Source organism: Phyllobates terribilis, unplaced genomic scaffold (genome assembly GCF_046119375.1).
Source record: "Phyllobates terribilis strain yellow unplaced genomic scaffold, ASM4611937v1 Scaffold_5__5_contigs__length_657084704, whole genome shotgun sequence".
Lineage (NCBI taxonomy): Eukaryota > Metazoa > Chordata > Amphibia > Anura > Dendrobatidae > Phyllobates > Phyllobates terribilis.
Genome location: NW_027362765.1, coordinates 453670206 through 453693176, shown reverse-complemented (window position 1 = coordinate 453693176; position 22971 = coordinate 453670206). Strand labels below are relative to the sequence as shown.

The following is a 22971-nucleotide window of genomic DNA, read 5'->3' as shown; positions in this document are numbered from 1 at the left end:
AGTCGCTTCCTGTAGCTTTAATGAGTTTCTGGATCCTGGATGAAGGTATTTTTGACCATTCCTCTTTACAAAACAATTCCAGTTCAGTTAAGTTTGATGGTCACCGAACATGGACAGCCCTCTTCAAATAATCCCACAGATGTTCAATGATATTCAGGTCTGGGGACTGGGATGGCCATTTCAGAGCATTGTAATTGTTCCTCTGCATGAATGCCTGAGTAGATTTGGAGCGGTGTTTTGGATCATTGTCTGGCTGAAAGATCCATCCCCTGCATAACTTCAACTTTGTCACTGATTCTTGAACATTATTGTCAAGAATCTGCTGATACTGAGTGGAATCCATGCGTCCCTCAACTTTAGCAAGATTCCCGGTGCCGGCATTGGCCACACAGCCCCAAAGCATGATGGAACCTCCACCAAATTTTACTGTGGGTAGCAAGTGTTTTTCTTGGAATGCTGTGTTTTTTTGCCGCCATGCATAACGCCTTTTTGTATGACCAAACAACTCAATCTTGGTTTCATCAGTCCACAGGACCTTCTTCCAAAAAAAAATTGGCTTCTACAAATGTGCTTTTGCATACCTCAGCCGACTCTGTTTGTGGCGTGCTTGCAGAAACGGCTTCTTTCGCATCACTCTCCCATACAGCTTCTCCTTGTGCAAAGTGCGTTGTATAGTTGACCGATGCACAGTGACACCATCTGCAGCAAGTTGATGCTGCAGCTCTCTGGAGGTGGTCTGAGGATTGTCCTTGACTGATCTCACCATTCTTCTTCTCTGCCTTTCTGATGTATTCCTTGGCCTGCCATTTCTGGCCTTAACAAGAACTGTCCCTGTGTTCTTCCATTTCCTTACTATGTTCCTCACAGTGGAAACTGACAGGTTAAATCGCTGAGACAGCTTTTTGCATCCTTCCCCTGAACAACTAGGTTGAATAATCTTTGTTTTCAGATCATTTGACAGTTGTTTTGAGGAGCCCATGATGCCACTCTTCAGAGGAGATTAAAACAGGAGAACAACTTGCAAGTGGCCACTTTAAGTAGCTTTTCTCATGACTGCATACACCTGGCTATGAAGTTCAAAGCTCAATGAGGTTACAAAACCAAAAAAAGTGCTTTAGTAAGTCAGTAAAAAGTAGGTAGTAGTATTTAAAACAAGAAAATGATAAGGGTGCCCATACTTATGCACCTGTCAAATTTTGTTTGAATGCAGATTGCACATTTTCTGTTAGTACAATAAACCTCATTTCAAGGCAGAAACATTACTGTGTCCAACAGTTATTACATATATCAAACTGAAATAGCTGTTGCAAAAACACAAATTTTTATAAAACATTAAGCTTAAGATTAATAGGGGTGCCCAAACTTTTTCATATAACTGTATACAAGGGGGCTTTGATATAAAGTTGGCTTGACCTAGAAAAAAAAAAACTATGGCCACGATTCATCAAAGTTTTTATTCCAGAATTATGGCATAAAACTTGCAAAGGTGTAAAATTTTTGCGCAAAATTAAGAATTGTAACTTTTCACACCACTTTTGGCCAGCTCCGCAAAGGTGTGTGGAGCTGGGAAGAAGCAATGGCGGGATTGGGCATGGCAATGCCCGTCCAACAATTTTATCAAGAGTGGCGGCAAACATTTCTGGCGAGGCGCACAGAGGAGCATGCCACTGATAAGATGAGCTGAATTCATTAAATTGCTTGCACCTTTTTATGAATTAGGCGTGCAGGGCCATCATTAAGACTGGCATACGAAAAACACCAGTCTTAATCAATTGGGGCCTAAATGTAAGTAATGCTATTTCATTCAACAAAATCGACTTTCAATTCTATACATTTAATGCAGCAATCAAAAAGTACGGTAATTCTGATCCTTTAGAAAAAAAAGCGTTATCCTGTTTTGCAAACCACGACTTCACAATTACCATCTCGTTTGTCGTAAATTTTTGTACTGTCAATGACTTTTTGAGTTTTAGAAAGTGAGAATAATCAGATAGGGCCAAATCAGAAGAATATGACGGTTGATCGACAATTTCAAAGCAGATTTCATTGAGTTTTTGTAGGGCAATTGTGGGCAACGCATTATTCTGCAAAAACAAGACGCCTTTGGAAAGTTTTTGCGGAAGTTCCAGCCTTCACCTTAATCTTTATTACATATAATTTCAAAAAGAACTTTTCTGCTAAAACTTTGCACATGCGCTTGTCACAGTTAATACTTTTTTTTTTAAAGATTTATTTTTATTTACTAGAAATATTCAAGGCCAAATATTCATCGATACCTTCTCGTATGGTGAAACCTCATTGGCACCTCCCAAAGTTGCAAAGAAAAATTGTTTTACAAAAAGGTGGTTACCGCTCCCTTACTTCTGACAGCACATATCAGGGTGCTCCAGAGACGATGCCTCTACTCCTATTTTTGCTGATTTCAGCTCATCAATAGATCACTTACATTCTATTCTTTTCTATACTTTTATTTTTTTAATATATATATTTATATACTTTTGGTAAATTCATTAACTACACTTTTAGACATTTGCTCCACTTCTTCACTCCCTCAAAACATCGTAAATCATGAGTGAAGCACATGAATTGCATCTTTCTGACTCCAGCAGCCTGATATAGAATATGGTGCACTCTTTTGGGTGTCCGGACTCTTCCTTTCTCAGGAGTCTCTTAGAGTCTCTGTTAGAGTCTCATGTTGATTATAAGTCATATTAAAACGATTATCGTATGTGAAGATCACTCAGTTGGCCATATAAGAACATCTTTAGATTATCTGCTTTGCACATAACTTCTAAGATTAGAATCTGTTTTCTTGAAGAAACAGGAACATTTGGTAACCAGCCTGAGATATATTTTTAACCTTTCATTAAATGCTTCCAAAGCTGAAATCCTGTGCATCTATCTACATGTTCTCATTCCTACTAATACTATACTGTGAGAACCAGCACTCACCATTGATAGAGTTACACAGGGGTCCTGGGCCGCTAATGTTGAGCACAGGGTCGGAGATGCCACTGCACAGAGCTGTTGGGCTGTTTGGTATTGATGTAGGAGAACTTGGAGTTGAGGGGTCTCTGAGATCAGTGGCTAGTGTGGACCCTGCAAAGGAAGGCATATGGATTACTATTTAATGTGTTTTATTTTTAAGCAGAGGCCTACAGATATGCCGTAGATAGCTCTGACGAGAATACAAAAAATCGGACTGGAAACAAATCGGCTAAAGGGAACAAACACAGCAAAAAAACTATGGACTCCTGATATATCTCCCACAGCTCCAGCACTTTGGTGCTTTCCACCGGTCTTCGTTTACTTGCTTCAGCGATGACAAGCCCGTCTACCCACATGACTGTAGCAACCAATCACTGGCCTCAAATGTATGACAGGAAGCCACTTAAGGCCCCTATACACATTAGACAGTTGCTGGAACAATGACTGTTTAGCTAATAGCCATCTCTCCTGACTCCTCTGTGAACTGGAATGCTCATTTCGACAGAACGCTCTTGTGTTGTCTATGAAAAAGGCGATACATGACTTCTCCTGCAATTGAGAACAAAAGGATCAAAAGTGCAGATCCTTCTCTCCCCCAGCATCATCTGTTAGGGAACAGTAGAGAAGTCGAAATACACATTACACTGTGGGATGATGCCACCAGGTTTGTCCTGACTTTTATACTAATGTGTATGGGGGTTTTAAGACCAGTGATGGAGGCCTTAAGGGATCATTCAGACATAAATTTTTCTCAAATGAGTGTTATCAGAGTTTTTTATAGATTGATAGTCTATGGGGTAGTTCATATGTCCAGTATTTTCCTCGAACAGAGTGGTCAACAGAAAAGCACAAAGACTTGTCCAATATTGATCCGATTCTCGAATCAAAGCTGCCAATGGGTCAGAGAAAAAAATTGGACTGGACTTGGATACCATCTGTGTGCTGTCCAATTTTCATAGACTGTTTGATAGGAGAAGCTTGAGAAATTTATTTTTCTTTTTCATCCCAGAAAAACTAATCAAAAACTCTGATGAAACTTGGGCCGTTCTACTCTTCCGAGAAAAATCCCTCATGTCTGAATGAGCTGAAAGGCCAGTGATTGACACACTGCAGTCAATTTTGACTTAAAGCACCACTCTAGTGTTTTTTTTATTTCATCGCTGGGGTGGTGCAACTAAGCTGTCTTCAGCTGTTCTCAGTGCCACTCCGGTTCTGCGCAACCATCTTGTGACCATAACTTCTGACTGACCGTAAGTCAGAGATAATGGTCACAAGTTCTTTGAGAACATCATTTTGGCCTCGTTCTGGCTCTCATAGACTTTCATTGAGTTGTGACTTTTGGATTCCCCAGCAAACACTGTAGCGATCCATAAACTGCTGGAGACCGACGGGAGAGGCGCCGATAACAGCTGAAGATAGCAGCGGATAAGTATGATATTAGGGGCAGGGAACTTAGATTAGAAGCACCACTCCAGCGATAAAATAAAATGCTGGAGTGGAGCTTTAAAGGGAAAACCCCCTAGTTGAAATTTTAATTTGTTAAATTTATTGTAAAACTTAATGGGTATTGCAGTACCTTCTATTTGAGCCTCTACAAAGACAATTGATGCAAATGTAAGCTAAGGCATGGTACAATTCCTATACTACAACACAGGAGATAATTATAGGGTTTGGATAAGTCGTTCATGCATCAGCTAATATTATATCACCCTGTAGACACTATATACACTCAAACATGCAGTATTCATGAATATAGTACCATAGTCAGATGATCACATGTACAATAATACAACATGTCATCACCCCTCTGTGTTGGCCAGAGAGCCTACAGAAAGTCCTACCACGGTTCATATGAAAAAGCGTCTTTGTGAATAATCCCCTGAGGCAATTCATCCAATAGAGATAGATCCAGGACAGAGGAATGATATTAGACATGACTACACAGACACTGCCTGCTGTATGCCATAATCAATTGGGTAATACACTATATGAAAATAACAACTAGTAGCCCCTAATGGACCATGACAAGTACCTTCATCATCTGATTATAGTACCGCAGCGACACAAGGCAGATGCCGCCGCTGTCATTGTGGTTATTTCTATTTTATATACAAGATAACCAAATTTGTATTCGTCTTTTTCTTGATATTGGGTGCTGGTGTAATGAAAAAAAAAAATGCAGGTGCTGTGACCGACAGCCGCCCAAGGTGTCTGGGGGGCATCATATTGCCCCGCAGTAATATTCTCATAAAGTAGAATGAAAGTGCTGATAGTTGGAGCCGCCGTCCTGAGGAGCGCGGTCATGTGCTGTCTCATGTACTCTACGTTCCACGCTCAATTATGTCTATTCACTGCATGCCGCTGCCTAAGATTTCTCGTTTATTATTACCAGCCGCTAATTCCTTTGACAGACGATCTAAATAATAAATAAGATGGCAACTGCATTATTAAAGTGCTGCAGAGATGTCCCATATTTCTTCCTGCTGCCTTTTGCTAAGTGTCAGGGTTTTGTCTTTACTTACTGACTTATTATCTCATAACTACTAATGACTACACAGTCACAAAAAGGTGATGGATAAAAAAAGATTGCTTTTGTTAAATATATGCATGTCTGCACAAGCTTCTGATAATCTGATGTTAAACCCCTTTAGTTCCTATCGGGTAAATCATTTTTAGTTTTCTCATTCCAAATTCACACCATCCGGTGGAGTGATATCAATTGATACTGATCCTATCCACGGTATATACCGAACTTAAAGGGCCCTACTTCTGACAAAGGGCTCTGCTAAATGTGCTACTCCTTTATCAAAGACTTTGGACGCCTTTGGGGGCATTTTTGTTTACTTGGATGCATATATTTTTAGCTAAAATTCATTTTTGCAATTGAGTTTTGTGAATAATTTTACACCGTTTGGCCTTTATAGGCTCTTTGTTTCTGCGCACATTGCTGGCTGCAAAATAAGTTATCTGAGACTCCATCAGTGAGAACATTCTGACCCAGAGTTTAGAACACTTCTATGAACTCATTTGTGCCAATTTATGACCACAGATCATAGATCAAAGCTATAAACAAAACCCCTTTTCAAAACACTATCTTGTGAAGCACATAGTAAATCAGGTGCATGGCATGTATGCCAGGTGTTGGTGAAAATTAAGACAGAATTGTGACATCTTTTGTTTACTAAATCTCTTCCTACAGTATATGGGTCCCTCGATTGAATGTCAAATTAAAAAAAGAGGATGGCGGTGGATCCAGGGTGCTGACACCTTAATATTGAAGTGCACTGCTCATCCTCTACCTCACCCTCCAACGCATGTTTCGCAATAATTCCTCAGGGAGTAGTCCACTCCCTGAGGAAGCATTTCGAAACGTGCGTTGGAGGGTGGGGTGGAGGATAAGCAATGCAATTCGATATTATGGCGATAGCGACCAAGACCCGCCGCAATCCTCTTTCTTTCATTTGATACATCCTCTATTTGGTGGGAGTACAGCGGCCAGAGCAGCAGCCAAAATTGGAATTTATACCACTCTTCCACGGAGTTCTACCAAACACAAATTGTTCAGGTGAGCGACCAGCCCCCCATCTCACCGCCACCTTTTGTCTGCAGTGTTACACAGGTTTCACCTCTTGTCTTTTTTCTCTGCAGTCTATTGAATATCAAGAACATTGGAAGCTGATTTTATTGAGTGATGGTACAGTAGTTTTCTATATTTATACAAATTAAATATTGAAAGTATTGCTCATCTAGCCATTCTGAATTAGAGTGATCCACTTAGGTCTTGAAAACAAAGTATGACTTGTACACGTATGTGAGGGAAAAGTATGTAATGACAGAGAAAAAACGATCTTGAGATGACTGAAAAAATTGCCTTTGTCTTGTTATATTGAACAGAGTGTTATATATGATGTCAGGCAAATACACATCCCTAGTAGATTCTTTGGAGCTTTTCAAATTAGAACATTAAGCTATTCAAAGTAAAATTCTTACCCAATATGCGTATCTGCATGATGGCTCCATGTAGACCAAAGAACATCCACAAAGGCTGTGAACAGTCCACGCAGACTTGCATTCCAGTACTGACACCATTATGGCTCAAATGTAGTTCACCTTCTGTGTTTATCACAAACCCCAATATGTCCCCACTCTGAAGAGGAACCAGCACTCGACAGACAGCCCAGAACTCCTTTCTGTCAACCAGTGACTCTGGATTGTATGGAAGGTCACTCGGTCTCAATGTACTGGGATCACAAGATGTCACGCCATAAGACAGACTACCGGACCTTGAAGAATTTGATTTGTTTATCTTGACAAAGATGGTTTCATTTATTCTAAGAGATCTGTTGGTGAATACTAAAGTCCGTTCTTCTCGGGCATGCTCCAGCCTGGCCACAGTTTGGTCATCTAAAGTCTTGATATGGGCCCCCCGGAGCTGATGAAACCGGAGATCACTCTCTAACTGTGATGGAAGTAAATGGGAATGCTGTGAGTTGAGAGAATTCTGTGGAATTGGACACATTGCCGTCATGGACTGAAAGTTTTCTTCCTGCAAATTCAGGTCACACAAGCTGACGGACAAGCGAGTATCTTCTGTTTCCCTTCGTAGGGATGGCCGGGGGATGGCAGTGAAAGATCTAGGCCGCACGGAGTCCGGTGGGATGATTTCACTATCTGTAGATACAAAGCAAAATTTTGAATTTGTAAAATCTGTTTACTATGAATGCACTCAAAGACTTGTACTAGAAATTTACTTTGACACAATTCATACAAGAGTCCATCTACGCAGAATGATGATTGGCTGAACAAATGTCCACATGAACGCTGGTTCCTAACCACAACCCTGTGTAAACTTGTCTGATGACCAAAAATCATTGTTGTTGGCTGCATATCCCCTTGTCCTTGTGTGCTGCCAACAATAATGAAATTGTATAGCATCAAACAACTGTACAAATGAACGTTCATCCACACAAACCACCAAAGATGGCTCCATATATTTGGAGCAAAATGAGTGCCAATCATCCTTCTATACTACGGAAGGATTTTCCAATGTATACTTTAGGCAGAAGGCTCTGATCTATGCAGCTGTTTAGGCATAAAGAACCGCATAGTAAAAAATAAATCCTTACTGCAAAGTATATAATCACGTATACTGGTTTTGCCACTGTTTTGGTATATGCCGGGGGAATGAACTTGTTCAAAGCATGCAAGAAGCTTTCAAGGAGCATATACAGAACAAGGAAGTGTGAAAAGAGCCTAATTGTTTTTGTCATTGAGCTCTTACAGTAGGTGTTATAGATAAGTCACAGGTAAGGGGAGGCAAAAGATTCTGCCACCCAAAAATTATTTCAAGAGCTTTGACTGTGAATAGAGGAGAGTAGATGATTTACATCCAGATTAGTAGACGATAATTAACCCAAACACTTCCCCAAAAAAGCAACATATCTGTGTCTACCATTATATACTGTTAATGGATGAGCAGATTGTAGGAAGTTTTATGGATGCACATACTGTACATCTATTGTTTTTAGAAGATTATTTCGTTACATTACTGATGGAAGAAGGTTATTTTATATGCAGATTGTTCTCAAATTCATCTCACATGGAACATACAGAGTTACATTATAAACGTAGAAAAAAAACCTGGGAAATTAGTCAAATGAAATTGGAAACTAGAAGCTGGCCTATTATAACAAGACGCTCTCCAGATAAGAACCAGGTATGTTACATGCTCAATTAAATGTCTTCTGCTTAATGTGGAACCGAACATGAGCCTTGCAGCTTGGATATAAGAATGTTCCTAGAATGTAATCTTAAATCTCGCAATGCTCTGTTTTATGAGTGCCTGGCAGACTTCTCACTCTGTCCCAGGGATCTCTTCCTCGCTGAAATTTCAACTTGAAGACCTCACATTTTTACTGATGACTAAGCAGTAAAGTGACTATAATATAAACATAAGTGAAATGGACAGTGTCCAGATGGTGAACTACAACATCCATCACCTAAAGGAGCCTCAAACTTGGACTAAAAGAGCTTGTCCACTTCTAGACAATATTTGGTCAAACTATTATTAAGCAAATTTAGCCGAAGTGAAAAATGTCGAAGCCACATATGGCTAGGGCTAATGTAGATACCATGTGGCTCATCTGCTCTTATGAGCTTCAATTCCCAATTGAGGTGGCCATATACATCAGATAGTTGTCGGCCAAACCCCTGGCAGTAAAATAGGTATCTTTCCTGACTCCCACATACATATCTATGCTCAATCAAACATGCATGTGCTCTGTATTTAGAGAGAGTAGTAAGACACTCTCAGACACCTCTGGAGGAGGCTTATCTCCAAAAAGAATAAAAAGATCAGGCATTGAAACTTAACATGCCTGGTCGTTTTTCTTCCCCTATATCATCTGTTTAGAGATTAAGCAGGTTTGGCCAACTTTAACCCCTCAGTGCAAATGGACATACCTGCATGTCTGCAAGTGTGGAGGAGGCTCAGGAGATTAGACCACTCCACACAGAGCTGATAAGAATCCCTTATACAGCTGGCCTCTGTCTGTATCAGCACAACTAGCTGACTATCACTGATCGCGGAGTGCTGAGCGGGTACCATGACAGCTGCACACCTGCTGAAAGTCACTGATCGCGGAGTGTCGAGCAGGTACCACGACAGCTGCAGGCCTGCTGAAAGTCACTGATCGCGGAGTGTCGAGCAGGTACCACGACAGCAGAGGGCCTGCTGAAAGTCCCCCATGGCTGCCATCACTCCTGTGAAGCCTAGCCACAGATAATTGTGGTATTGCAGTATACAGAACAAGCGATAAAAGGATAGCAGCTTCAAAACCCTTAAGGGGAATAAAAAGTCAAGACAAGAAGAAAAAAAATGTTTAAAAAATATATAAAAATTTGAATCACCCCCTTTTTCCCAAATGTGTTAAAAAATAAAAAAGTAAAAAATAAACATATTGTGTTGGATGTAGCAAAATCTAAAAAAAATTAACCCATACGGTAGAAAAAAAAAAAAAAAAATGAAACGCCAGAATTGCTATTTTTTCCAGTCACCACATAAATGCAATAAAAAGAGATCAAAATAAAAGTAACACCAAAAAAGTATCAATAAAACCACCAGCTGGCCACACGAAAAACACGACATCACACAGCTGCCAGAAAACAAAGTTATGGGTTTCTGAATATAACAAAACATAAAAATTATTTTGACAAAGTTTTGAATCTTTTAAAGCCACTAAAATAATAATGAAAAATACAGGTTTGGTATCCCTGTACTGCTACTGATATGAAGAATTATGTTATCAAGTCATTTTTACCAAACAATGAACACCATAAAAAAAATAAATTAATAATAATGTCGAATTGTATTTTTTGCATTTTTTTTCATGAATTCATCACACTTGGATCCCACCCCCCACCCCATTTTAACATTTTAAGTACAATATGTGGTAAAATAAATGATGTTACTCAAGAGTACAACTCGTCCCATAAAGAAATGACCTCCATGTTTAAAGGGGTTGTTCTCGTGATCTGTGGAGGATGCAGAGTCAAGGCCCCAATAAATAGACATTTATCACCTATCCTATATTTAATTGATAAGATTTATTTGTGGCATAAACTCCTAATCCTTCAGAACATTTAGTGATTCTCTCACGTAACAGATTATGAAAGAAGCAACCTTTACTTGTCCATAATACACTGTGTTCCAAATTATTATGAAAATAATATTTTCTCAGATTTTACCAAATTACCTATATGAATTGCAGTCATTGTAATTTTCCTGTCAAATAACTATTAGAGTACAATTGAAAGGTTTTTGTACAAACTGCCTATGATAACAGTATATTAAAAAAAAAAAAAAAACTCAAACTGCACTCAAAATGCATGTTCCAAATTATTATGCACAGCACACAGTTTTCAACCTTTTCATTTTAATAAAGAACAAAAAAATGGTCATTTTTGAAATTATGAGCATTAGCAGGTTATTACAAACTGAAATCAAACAGTTTTCAACTCAAAACTTTATTCTAGGTGATGTTACATTTGCACATAGGACCGCTTGTTCGAAAGGAGCTTCTGAACTCTCTCGTCCATTGAATTTGTCAGGTTTTGGATGGTTTCTGCTTCAATTGTTTTGCATGAGGACAGAATACCCTCCCAGAGCTGTTGCTTAGATGTGAACTGCCTCCGCCATCATAAACACTCCTTTTGATGATGCTCCAGAGGTTCTCAATGGGGTTGAGGTCAGGGGAGCATGGGTGCCACACCATAAGTTTGTCCCCTTTTATGCCCATAGCAGCTAGAGATGCAGATGTGTTATGTGCAGCATGAGATGGGGCATTATCATGCATGAAAATTATCTTGCTGCGGAATGCACGGTTCTTCTTCTTGAACCATGGAAGGAAGTGCTGTTTGAGAAACTCAACATACATTATGGAGTTCATCTTTACCCCTTCAAGGATCCTAAAAGGGCCGACAATCTCTCTCCTCATGATTCCAGCCCAAAACATTACTCCACCTCCTCCTTGTTAGCGCCATAGCCGTGTTTGCATGGCGTGTCCATCAACCAGCCATCCTCCACTCCATCCATCTGGACCATCGAGATCATTTCATGCATGATAATGTCCCGTCTCATGCTGCACATAACACATCTGCATCTCTGGCTGCTATGGGCATAAAAGGGGACAAACTTATGATGTGGCACCCATGCTCCCCTGACCTCAACCCCATTGAGAACCTCTGGAGCATCATCAAAAGGAGTGTCTATGATGGCGGGAGGCAGTTCACATCTAAGCAACAGCTCTGGGAGGGTATTCTGTCCTCATGCAAAACAATTGAAGCAGAAACCATCCAAAACCTGACAAATTCAATGGACGAGAGAGTTCAGAAGCTCCTTTCGAACAAGGGGTCCTATGTGCAAATGTAACATCACCTAGAATAAAGTTTTGAGTTGAAAACTGTTTGATTTCAGTTTGTAATAACCTGCTAATGCTTATGATTTCAAAAATGACCATTTTTTTGTTCTTTATTAAAATGAAAAGGTTGAAAACTCTGCTCTGCATAATAATTTGGAACATGCATTTTGAGTGCAGTTTGAGTTTTTTATTTTTTTAAAAATATACTGTTATCATAGGCAGTTTGTGCAAAAACCTTTCAATTGTACTCTAATAGTTATTTGACTGGAAAATTACAATGACTGCAATTCATATAGGTAATTTGGGAAAATCTGAGAAAATATTATTTGCATAATAATTTGGAACACCGTGTAAAGGATTGATCTCCTAAAGTCAATCTTGGATATTTAAAGGAGTTATCTGGTCAACCAAAAAGAACTTTAAATGTTTCTGTGGTCAGGACAACCCATAGAAGTCATTGTTTCAAATTCATTGAAGATATCTGCTCCGATACCTGGTCATGAAACCGGAATGATGCATCACTTCCTGCAGGAACATGTCGATGTATCTACCAGTCACAAGACAGCTCTCCCCAAACTTTTTAAAGTACTTTTTAGTTGTCCACACAACCCCTTTAAATATATGGTACATGCTAAGACTGTGGTCTATAATTTATCAGAGATCTACATCTGTTCTTTCAATGGTTTGCAAGCTCAAGCTATAACAGATAACGACTGGCATCTTGTTAATTTGTTTGCTAGCTAGAATGAATGCAAAATCTACTCACGGCGACTATAGAAAGATCTCAGTCAGGGGCCATTTAACTCCATTTAATCATGCACTGTCTTCAAAGCTGAATAAAGAGGCTATTTATTACATGGAGCGGATCCATGCAGCTATAGTACTCTAAGCGGCTTCTATTCTTGCCCATGAAATGTCAGACACGACCCTACAGAAAGACCAGCACCAGAAATAAGAACGTCAGTCTACGTTCATTCTCTCGCTAGGAGAAAAGTACGTCATTGCTTGGACAATGGGGAAAAAGGTCATCTGAACAATCCACCAACATTGGCTAAATCCCATTTATAAAAGATCTTTAAAAGATGTTGGGTCAGTCATATAGGTCATATGTTTTGTCAATGCCTTTAATTACCGAATTGTTCTAAGCTTTAAGCCTGAGCTTTAAAAATTTACAATTTAAAAAAAAAATCCTAGCAGATTTTTTTTTTGTGTGTCTCCGGTGTTCATCCATGTCCCCATTCTCCTCACTGTTCTTTGTCTTTCTGTAACAAGCTGCAGCAGGAGCCTCCCCCTCTAGCTCCTTTTGCAGCAGAACACAAATTGTGAATCCATGTCGGCCATTCACCAGCTAAAAATAAAATAGAAATTAAAAGGGTTTTCAAGGGATTTTTTTTAATTTCTAACCTCTCAGTAGGTGCAAATAACAAATTGAGCTTTACTAACCCTTGCCTGCTTCAAACAAGACATTGAGGATGTGGCGCCCCTGACGGTTCGGTCGCCACAGAGGTACTGCATCTCACCCAGAGGTGTGGTCTCTCACTCTCAGGTAAGGAAGGAGTACAGCCCGGGACCCTAACACTGGCATCCAACACATTCCACTTCAGTGGGGGCAGGGCGAGATTGCTCCTAAGGGAGAGCACAGTCCCTGGTCCCTAGCTGAAGGGTGGAACTATGTAGAGTGTGTGGGTGGAGGAAGAAGATTAGGGGAGCACATGAAAGGAAGTGATATAAAAAGAGGGTGGAACATTCTAGAGTGTGGAGTCACAGAACAGTCTACAGTGAGAGGAGTTGGGAGCAGGAGCTCTGTAGGAGCTCTGCTCAGGAGAAGGGCCTGAGGAGAGGCCCAGGACTGAAGGAGAAGGAGAGGAGCAGGAAAGGCTCCAGGAGTGAAGAAGGGACCCCAGGGGTACGGGCAGTGCTGGAGGCCACCCGTATGCCCGAATCTACCAGGAGGTGGAGGGGTCAGGCCGCACAAAGGGGACCGGTACCTCAACTAGCAGAGTACTTTATGTCTCAACTAGAAACCGGAGGCTGCAGTATTTCAAGTCCTGTAGCCAACAGTCCATATCAGTCTCACCAAGAAGGTAGCCATAGAGACATCGCCCGACAAGGCCCGCGGGTACTGGATTGGGACACTAGGTATGAGGTGCAGGGAGACGGCCAGAGAGAGAGAACACATAGAAGGGGGTCCCGCTAAGTACTCCGGAGATATCTGAGGGTTGGCTGAACCCCTCCCTAAGTAAGCGCAGCACGACGAGGGAAGTTATACTGGTACCTGTAACTTGGATTGCAACAACCGTGAGTAAAGACCCTGAAGACTGCACCCCACTGTCTCTGTGATTATTATCTGCGCCATCACCCTTGCACTACAACGCCCAGCATCACCTATAACATCTACAACATTTCTACGCTGCCCTGGAGCTAAGCTCTACCTGTGGAGAGCCAAACCAACTCTGCTGCACTAACATCAGCTCCAGAGGTTCTGCACAGCAGCGGCGGCTCCATATAGCTGCATACCACAGGTGGCGTCACAAACTGTTTGTACAATAAAAACTATAAAATTCCCCTTTTTACTGACCGCCCTGGGTCACCGCCACTGTGACATCTCCCCTAGCAACGACTGGCCCGGCACCGAGTACCCCACAGCCCAGGGGGAGCGTCAAGGACAGTAAGTAGAGCTCCATTTGTTATTTAAAGGGAACCTGTCATGTCGGTTGTATCAAGTAAACTGTCCCCAGGTCATAATTAGTGATGCAATATGCATCACTAACATGCTTTTTTTCATAAAAATCGGCCCTATAATCATGTCTCAAAACCACTTTATATAATTATATCTTACTTGCTCATTCAACTGCGCATTGCGCATTGTCCATCGGCTCCCCGCGCGTGCGCCGTGACAAGTGGCTCCCCGCGTGTGCGCAGTGAAGCTGTCACGTGGAGCCGATGGACAATGCACAAGCACGGCTAAAAAATACACATAGCGCAAGCGCGGATTATGGCACACACTGTGCTAGCGTGGCTCAGAGTACACAGTGCGCAAGCGCAGAATTTGAATGCGAGGATTCAGGTGACGTCGCTACAAACAAGGGGAGAGAATGGGCAGCGACCATCATGACTGAATGCAGTGAAGAACACCCCTATGACTGAACGAGCAAGTAAGATATAACTATATAAAGTGGTTTTGACACATGATTATAGGGCCGATTTTTATGAAAAATGCATGTTAGTGATGCATATTGCATCACTAATTATGACCTGGGGACAGTTTACATGATACAACTGACATGACAGGTTCCCTTTAACACACATAATATATATACCGTACTCTTCCGCAGTCTTTGTATGGATAATCAAATTCTAAATTGCTAATTGACAAAGGCAAATAAATCTCTATACCAAAGACTGTGATTTAAAACAGAAGGATCTGGCTGTTGGGATTGCAATGGCTGATCATTTTGTTCTGCAAGTGACGCGCCCCTGGGCCTGTGTCGCGCTGCGGTGCGCACTCGGGAGCTTACCCGGAGCCGGATCCGTGGAGGGTTGTAATCTCGTGGCGGTGACCCGGTCCGTGCCCAGGGAGTCAAACTAGACGGCAGTCTATGAGTAGTAAATAGTTGATGACTACGCCACCCGTTGAGTGCAGCCAGGAAGCTGCTGCTGCAGGGCAGACCGCTGAGGCCGGTGGTAGGATTGTGCAGCGTGATAGTATAACCCCCAACGGGAGGGGTATGGCCTCAGGGCAGCCGACGTGGATGATGGGGGTAGCAGGAACCACTCAGAGACGGTACGGTGTAGTTCAGGGTCTTTACTGGTAACAACGACAGACCCTCCCGGAGTACTTGCTAGCAAACGGGGCCTGGTCAGTCTTTGAGCAGATGGGATCTCCCCTGGCCAGGCGTAGTTGTAGGCCTCCCAAACTGACTGTACTCTTCTGGCTACCTTGCTAGAAGCTGATGTAAGTAGCCCACGTCCCTGAGTGTACCGTGTGGTGCTCACCCGTATGGCCGGTGACTCGGGGCCTTCTAATGGCTTCCGCTCCACGATGGCGGTGCTGGTCCCACGCGTGTGACCGTGCCTTCAGGCTTCTGGGCCAGAGGACCTGAAATCCCCTGCCCGACGGATTCTGCTGCTGGGTAGGAGTTAGTCCCCACAGCCTCGGACTCCGGGTCCGGTAAAGAATCTTCTTAGTCAGGGCGAGCTCTGTAGCTGCCAGCCCCTGACTCCTTGTAACTCTGCTGTTTCCTATGCTGCTTCTCTTCTCCACTCTCCTTGTCTGACTCACCCTGCCTCAGCCCCGGGTTTTTACAGGGGAAGTTCTTCCCCTCCCAAGACTGGGCAGGAGGTGTGGCATGCACAGGATCCCTGACCAAAGGACCTCCCACCTGCTCTCAGACATAATATCTCTATCACTGTGGCAACCAGACCCCTGGGGTGTCACATTCCCCCCTAGTGAAATTTAGTACTCCGGGACTAAACACATTTAGAAAAACATAACAAAGTATAACAATAACAATACTATAAGAAAAACACATAAGATGGTTACGGCGTGTCCGCAACCGGATGCAGTCTTTGAAGAAAAGCAAAGGTGTCCATTTCACCAACACAGGGAGACGTAACCAGGTAGGGGTCTGTCCTACCCCGAGTCCTTAACAGTCTCTAGTCCATCCTGGGTTACGCTCCAACTATATACAAGGATTCCCGGTAAATCCACCAAGGTTTCCTAAAAATAACTAGAAACACAAAATTATACACAAGCAACAAGACACAGAAAAACACAGATAAAACAATTTATACACTTTAAATTCTCCAGCGTGCGGGTAACTGGCCTCTAGTGGCCCGAGTGGACCTACGGAGCTGACTGTCTGGCCCTGAACTACAGGGTGTAGGAGCTGTCAAGGGTAAACTGGGCAGCTGTCTACCGGCTCTTTGTCTCACTAGGGGTACGGCAGGCTCACTATAAGCAGAGGGTTGATTCTCCTGTTCTGCTTGTGTGGAGTCTTCTGCCTCCTGGACCGGCTGTTCTTCCAGCTCTACCCGTTGCTCCGTAGGTTCTTGGGATGATGGTTGGAGGAAGGTGAGTACGGGTACCACAACTGCACCATTGACTTGAGTCCAAGACTGAGGAAAGTCCCCGAGCACGGTACTAACCATATCTTCCCTTTCTTCCACGGGTCGATGGTCTTCTTGTTCCTCTTCAGGGTTCCTCAGTTGTTCGGGACACTTCTTCAGGTGGTCCCGGGATACAATGGCTGTGGTTTCCCCTCCGTCTTTACTGATGGTACAGACCTTCGGGTTCTCGTGGCTTGAGGGCAGTACGGTGTACGGGTCCTTCTCCCACTGGTCGTCCAACTTGTGGAGCCGTCTCTTCCTCTTCAAGACCTGCTCTCCGGGTACCAGGGGAACAGCGGGAGCATACTGGTTGTAAGTTTTCTCTTGTCTTTCCCTAGCCTGACAGAGACTTCGCTCCACGCTCTCCTGTACTCTCCGGTACTGCTGCTGCCTCTCTGTGTCCCAGTCTGTTTCTGGTGAAGTGTCCTCGGGGGTCAGGACTCCCATTTCCAGGTCAACAGGTAACTTACCAGGTCTTGCCCTCATTAGGTAAGCCGGGGTACAGTTGGTGGAACCTACCGGGATGTGGTTGTATAGGTCCACCAGATCGGGCAACTTTTCAGGCCACAGACTGCGTTCTTCCAGGGGCAACGTTTTTAGAAGATCCATTACCACCTGGTTCATTTTTTCACAAAGTCCATTAGTCTGCGGATGGTAGGGTGTCGTCCTTATCTTCCGGCAGCCATACAGATTGCAGAATTCCTGAAAGACCTCCGCTTCAAAGGCAGGTCCCTGGTCCGTCAGCACTTGGTCCGGGTACCCGTGTGGACGGCAGAAGTGCTGCTGGAAGGCTCTAGCTGCTGTTTGAGCCGTTAAGTCCTTGACGGGGACGACAACCAAGAACCGGGAGTAATGATCCACGATGGTTAACGCGTAGACGTAGCCACTTCTGCTTGGGGTCAGTTTTACATGATCCAAGGCTACCAGTTCCAACGGTTGCCGGGTGACGATGGACTGCAGGGGAGTCTTCTGGCTGGCTCGGTCCTTCCTTCTCAGGTTGCACGGGCCACAATCTCTGCACCACTTCTCGATGGTTCCCCTCATGCCTACCCAGTGGAACCGCTCGCGCAGCAGGAACTCCAGCTTTTTCCACCCAAAGTGTCCAGCTCCGTCGTGGTATGCCTCCATCACCATGGCTGCGTCTCTTCGTGGCACCACTACTTGCCAGAGTAATTCATGCGTCCGGGAGTTAACCATTCTGCGGCACAACTTCCCTTTGTAAAGGAACAGTCGACTCTTCTCTGCCCATAGTTGTTTGGCTTCCTCCGGAGCGTCTGGTTCAAGGCGAGCCTCCGGCCGAGTCAGCATCTCCTTCACCAGTCGGACGGCAGGGTCGCTGTCTTGCGTTTCCGCCCAGTTGTAGTGGGGTAAGGGGTTCAACGTAGCAGCCTGCTTACTCCTTACCCGGTGGGAATACTGAATAGTCCCATGACGGTGGAACGCAGGGAGTTCAACTTCTTCCAGTCCCTCCGGATCTTCTCCTCCGTCCGGCAGGTTGGGCATCCTGGACAGGGCGTCCGCGTTGGTATTGGAGCGTCCTGCCCGGTATTTAATTGTGAACTCATAGTTGGACAGACGGGCCATCCACCTCTGCTCCAGGGCACCGAGTCTTGCCGTGTCCAGGTGTGTCAGCGGGTTGTTATCCGTGTACACGGTGAACCGGGAAGAAGCGAGGTAATGCTTAAAGCGCTCAGTGATTGCCCATACTACGGCCAGGAACTCTAACTTAAATGAGCTGTAATTCTCGGGGTTCCTTTCGGTGGGTCGCAGTTTTCGGCTGGCGTAGGCGATTACTCGTTCCTTCCCCTGCTGGATCTGGGACAGTACGGCTCCTAGCCCGATGTTACTGGCGTCGGTGTAGAGGATAAAGGGCTGGCTATAATCCGGGTACGCCAGGATTTCGTCCCCCGTGAGGGCCATCTTCAGCTGGCGGAAGGACTCTTCTTCCAGCTCTTCCCATTTGAAGGGCGGCTTCTGGTTCTTGGCCTTCCGGGACTGGCCTATCAGGAGGTCCTGCATAGGTGCTGCCTTTTTGGTGAAACCGGGAATAAACCTTCGGTAGTAGCCTACCAACCCGAGGAACTGCCGCACTTCCTTTACGCTGGAGGGGCTTGGCCATTCCTTAATTGCGGTGATTTTATCAGGGTCGGGAGCCACTCCGTCAGCGCTCACTACGTGTCCCAGGTACTGCACCTTTGGTTTCAGGAGGTGACACTTGGAGGGTTTCACCTTTAGGCCGTAACTCGCCAGAGCCTCGAACACTTCCGCCAGGTGTTTCAGGTGGTCCTCATACGTCTTGGAATATACGATGACATCGTCCAGGTACAACAGGACCGTCTCGAAGTTTCTGTGGCCCAGACAACACTCCATTAGGCGTTGGAAGGTTCCTGGTGCGTTGCAGAGTCCGAACGGCATGCAGGTGAACTCGCTAAGTCCCATCGGGGTGGTGAATGCGGTCTTCTCCCGGTCCGCCTCTGCTACAGGAACCTGCCAGTACCCGCTAGTGAGATCCAAGGTAGAGAAGAAGTTAGCAGATCTTAAAGCAGCCAATGACTCCTCTATCCTTGGTAAGGGGTACGCATCCTTGTGTGTGATACGGTTGATTTTCCGGTAATCTACACACATCCTCATGGTGTTGTCTTTCTTTTTGACTAAAACTAATGGGGCTGCCCAGGGGCTACAACTATCCCGGATTACCCCAGCCTCCTTCATGTCTCTAAGCATCCCCTTGGCGTGTTGGTAATGTGCAGGGGGTACGGGTCGATACCTCTCTTTTATGGGAGGATGATCTCCCGTGGGGATGCGATGTTCTACCCCCTTGACTCGCCCGAAGTCTAACGGGTGTTTACTAAACACTCTCTCATACTCTTGAACCACCCGATAGACTCCTTGTTTCTGATGTGAGGGAGTGGAGTCAGTACCCAAATGTAGTTGCTGACACCAGTCCTCCATGTCTTTCTTAGAGCCGTTACCTTCCTCCGGGTGAGATGGAGGCAAGGGTTCCACAGATTGTATAGAACTTTGATTAGTGGTATATAATTTGGCTAGCGTGGCATACCGGGGCAGGTACACTTCCCTCTCCCCGATATTTATTATGCGAATGGGCACCCTCCCATGGCGTACATTGACCACCCCCCGTGCTGTCAAAATGGTGGGCCTACTGTCTGAGTAAACTGGTTCTACCATTGCCTGGTAATCTCTACCTCTCAGACCAATAGCTGCCCGGCACCAAATCATCATTTCACTTTTTGGGGGCATGGCAATAGGAAAAGGGTCACACATTCTTACGCTACCAATCTCACCGCCGGAGAGTTCCACTTGTTGCCGTTGCATCAGTGCCCGGATCTCTTTCTGGAGCACCCGCTGCTCGCCGGAGCTGGCATTCTTGGCAACCTGCTGTAAAAGGAAAATCACCTCTGCAAGACAATTTTCAATTACATTAGTTCCTAGAGTTATTTTTGGGTGACTCTCATGTTTATCGATATCTACAATGATCAGTCCCTGTGCGGCCAGTTCGACTCTACCAATTTTGATGGTCACCTCTTTAAATCCGATCTGTGGCACGGGCTGACCATTGCTGGCGATGATACTCAAGTCGTCGTCGGGGTAGCGGGTAATATCCGAGTCATTCCAGTACTGCTTGAAGAGCACGTACGGGATGGTGGTGACCTGTGACCCGGTGTCCAGTAGGGCACTCATGGGAATGCCATCCAGTACCACAGGCAAGACTGGACGTCCTCCCACATATCTGTCGCGCCAGTTCGATGGGCCTGGTGATCTTTTTCCTGGGGGTTGGCCCTCTACCCCAGGTTGTGCCCGTTTAAAGAACAGTACCTTGCCATATGTCCGGGTTGATTGCAGCGGCGGCAGATGGGTCATCCGTCCTCACTGTATCGGTCACTGGGTCTTCCTCTGGCCGGTGGGGTCCTCCTTGGTCGACGCCACGGGATGTCCTCCGGTCCGGATGCCAGCTGGATCTTCCCTGGGGTGGAAACCTGTAAAGACTGCACAGTTCGGGTTAGCGCAGCAACGCTCTTAGCTAGCTCTTGGACCTGATGGTGTAGGTCTGGAGCCGGGTCATTGTCCAAAGCCTGCGCATCAGCTCCCACAGGCCCTGCTGACAAGGGCGCCGCCTCCTGGTAGTAAGTGGTAGTGGGGCGTCTGTGGGTCACAACGCCACCTGGTGCCGGTTCTCGGAGCACCCGGATGGCTCTGTCCTTGAACTGTGCAAAGTCCAGATGGGGATCCTGTAAGGCCATTGCCCGCAACTGGGTTCGGTGGGCATTGCAATATAAACCCTCTATAAATTGTTCAGTCAACAGCCTGTCCTCGTTTCCCACCCCATCAGGGTCGGTCTGCTTTATGGCCCTCAGGGCCTCTTGTAGGTTTAGTGCATAGTCCCTTATACTCTCATGCGCTCGCTGCTTGCACCCGTAGAATCTAAGCTTAATCTCGGCTGAGGTGCGGGTATCAAAGGTGTCCTTCAGCCGGGTTAGTATCCCTGCGACAGTCTTCCTCCCAGGTGGCCAGGATTTTACTTCCCTTTTGGCTGCCCCGGTTAGTTGGGCCACCAGGATGCTCACTTTTTGCTCTTCTGTGAGGGGGTACACCTGGAAGAGGCTATCCAGCTTTTCTCTAAAGTCATGCAGGGTATGTGACTCCCCTGAGTACTGGGGTAGCCAAGCTGCTCCCGGGATATAGGGCATGGTGAAGGGCATAACTGCAGCAGCGGTAGCGCTGGCGGGGGTTGAGGCAGTGAAGCTCTCCTCCGTATCCGACATCTTCCTCCCCCCTAGTGGACCGTGGCCTACCTTGCGATGATCCTCTTCCGTAGGCCGCGGCTCCGCAGTGGATCGTCAGGGTTGAGGACCTTCCGTCGCGCTCCTGTGACGTCGGCGTCTGCTGGGCTCCTTCCAGGACCTTACGCAACGTCCGGACGTGAGGCGGGGCTTCAGTTCTCGCGCGCTTTCGGAGTCCACGCCCCTCTTCTTCCCGCGCGGCGTCCTCAAGATGGCGTCCAATGGCGGGAAAACTCCACGGATGGCGGGAAGAAGGTCGAAGATGGCGCCGGATGGCGGGAAAACTTCGCGGATGGCGGGAAGAAGGTAGAAGATGGCGCCGGATGGCGGGAAACCTTCACCACTGGTAAGTTTGAACAGTCTTTGCTTTTCAGGCACGCAGTACCCGGTGGTTGCGGGCACGAAATCCTGCCGACTACGCCAATGTTGACGCGCCCCTGGGCCTGTGTCGCGCTGCGGTGCGCACTCGGGAGCTTACCCGGAGCCGGATCCGTGGAGGGTTGTAATCTCGTGGCGGTGACCCGGTCCGTGCCCAGGGAGTCAAACTAGACGGCAGTCTATGAGTAGTAAATAGTTGATGACTACGCCACCCGTTGAGTGCAGCCAGGAAGCTGCTGCTGCAGGGCAGACCGCTGAGGCCGGTGGTAGGATTGTGCAGCGTGATAGTATAACCCCCAACGGGAGGGGTATGGCCTCAGGGCAGCCGACGTGGATGATGGGGGTAGCAGGAACCACTCAGAGACGGTACGGTGTAGTTCAGGGTCTTTACTGGTAACAACGACAGACCCTCCCGGAGTACTTGCTAGCAAACGGGGCCTGGTCAGTCTTTGAGCAGATGGGATCTCCCCTGGCCAGGCGTAGTTGTAGGCCTCCCAAACTGACTGTACTCTTCTGGCTACCTTGCTAGAAGCTGATGTAAGTAGCCCACGTCCCTGAGTGTACCGTGTGGTGCTCACCCGTATGGCCGGTGACTCGGGGCCTTCTAATGGCTTCCGCTCCACGATGGCGGTGCTGGTCCCACGCGTGTGACCGTGCCTTCAGGCTTCTGGGCCAGAGGACCTGAAATCCCCTGCCCGACGGATTCTGCTGCTGGGTAGGAGTTAGTCCCCACAGCCTCGGACTCCGGGTCCGGTAAAGAATCTTCTTAGTCAGGGCGA

The 22971-nt window shown here is 45.6% G+C and overlaps 1 protein-coding gene across 4 annotated transcripts in view; it reads right to left on the bottom strand.

Annotated features, from left to right (window-relative positions):
• Window positions 1-22971, bottom strand: part of NEURL1 (neuralized E3 ubiquitin protein ligase 1) — a 389716-nt gene that overhangs the window by 10564 nt on the left and 356181 nt on the right. For all 4 annotated transcript variants that reach the window (XM_073685342.1, XM_073685343.1, XM_073685345.1 and 1 more), the window contains exons 4-5: window positions 6979-7659; window positions 2953-3099 (exon numbers count right to left, since the gene is read on the bottom strand). In XM_073685342.1, the coding sequence (XP_073541443.1) occupies window positions 2953-3099; window positions 6979-7659 (828 nt within the window). The remainder of the gene's footprint in view (window positions 1-2952; window positions 3100-6978; window positions 7660-22971) is intronic.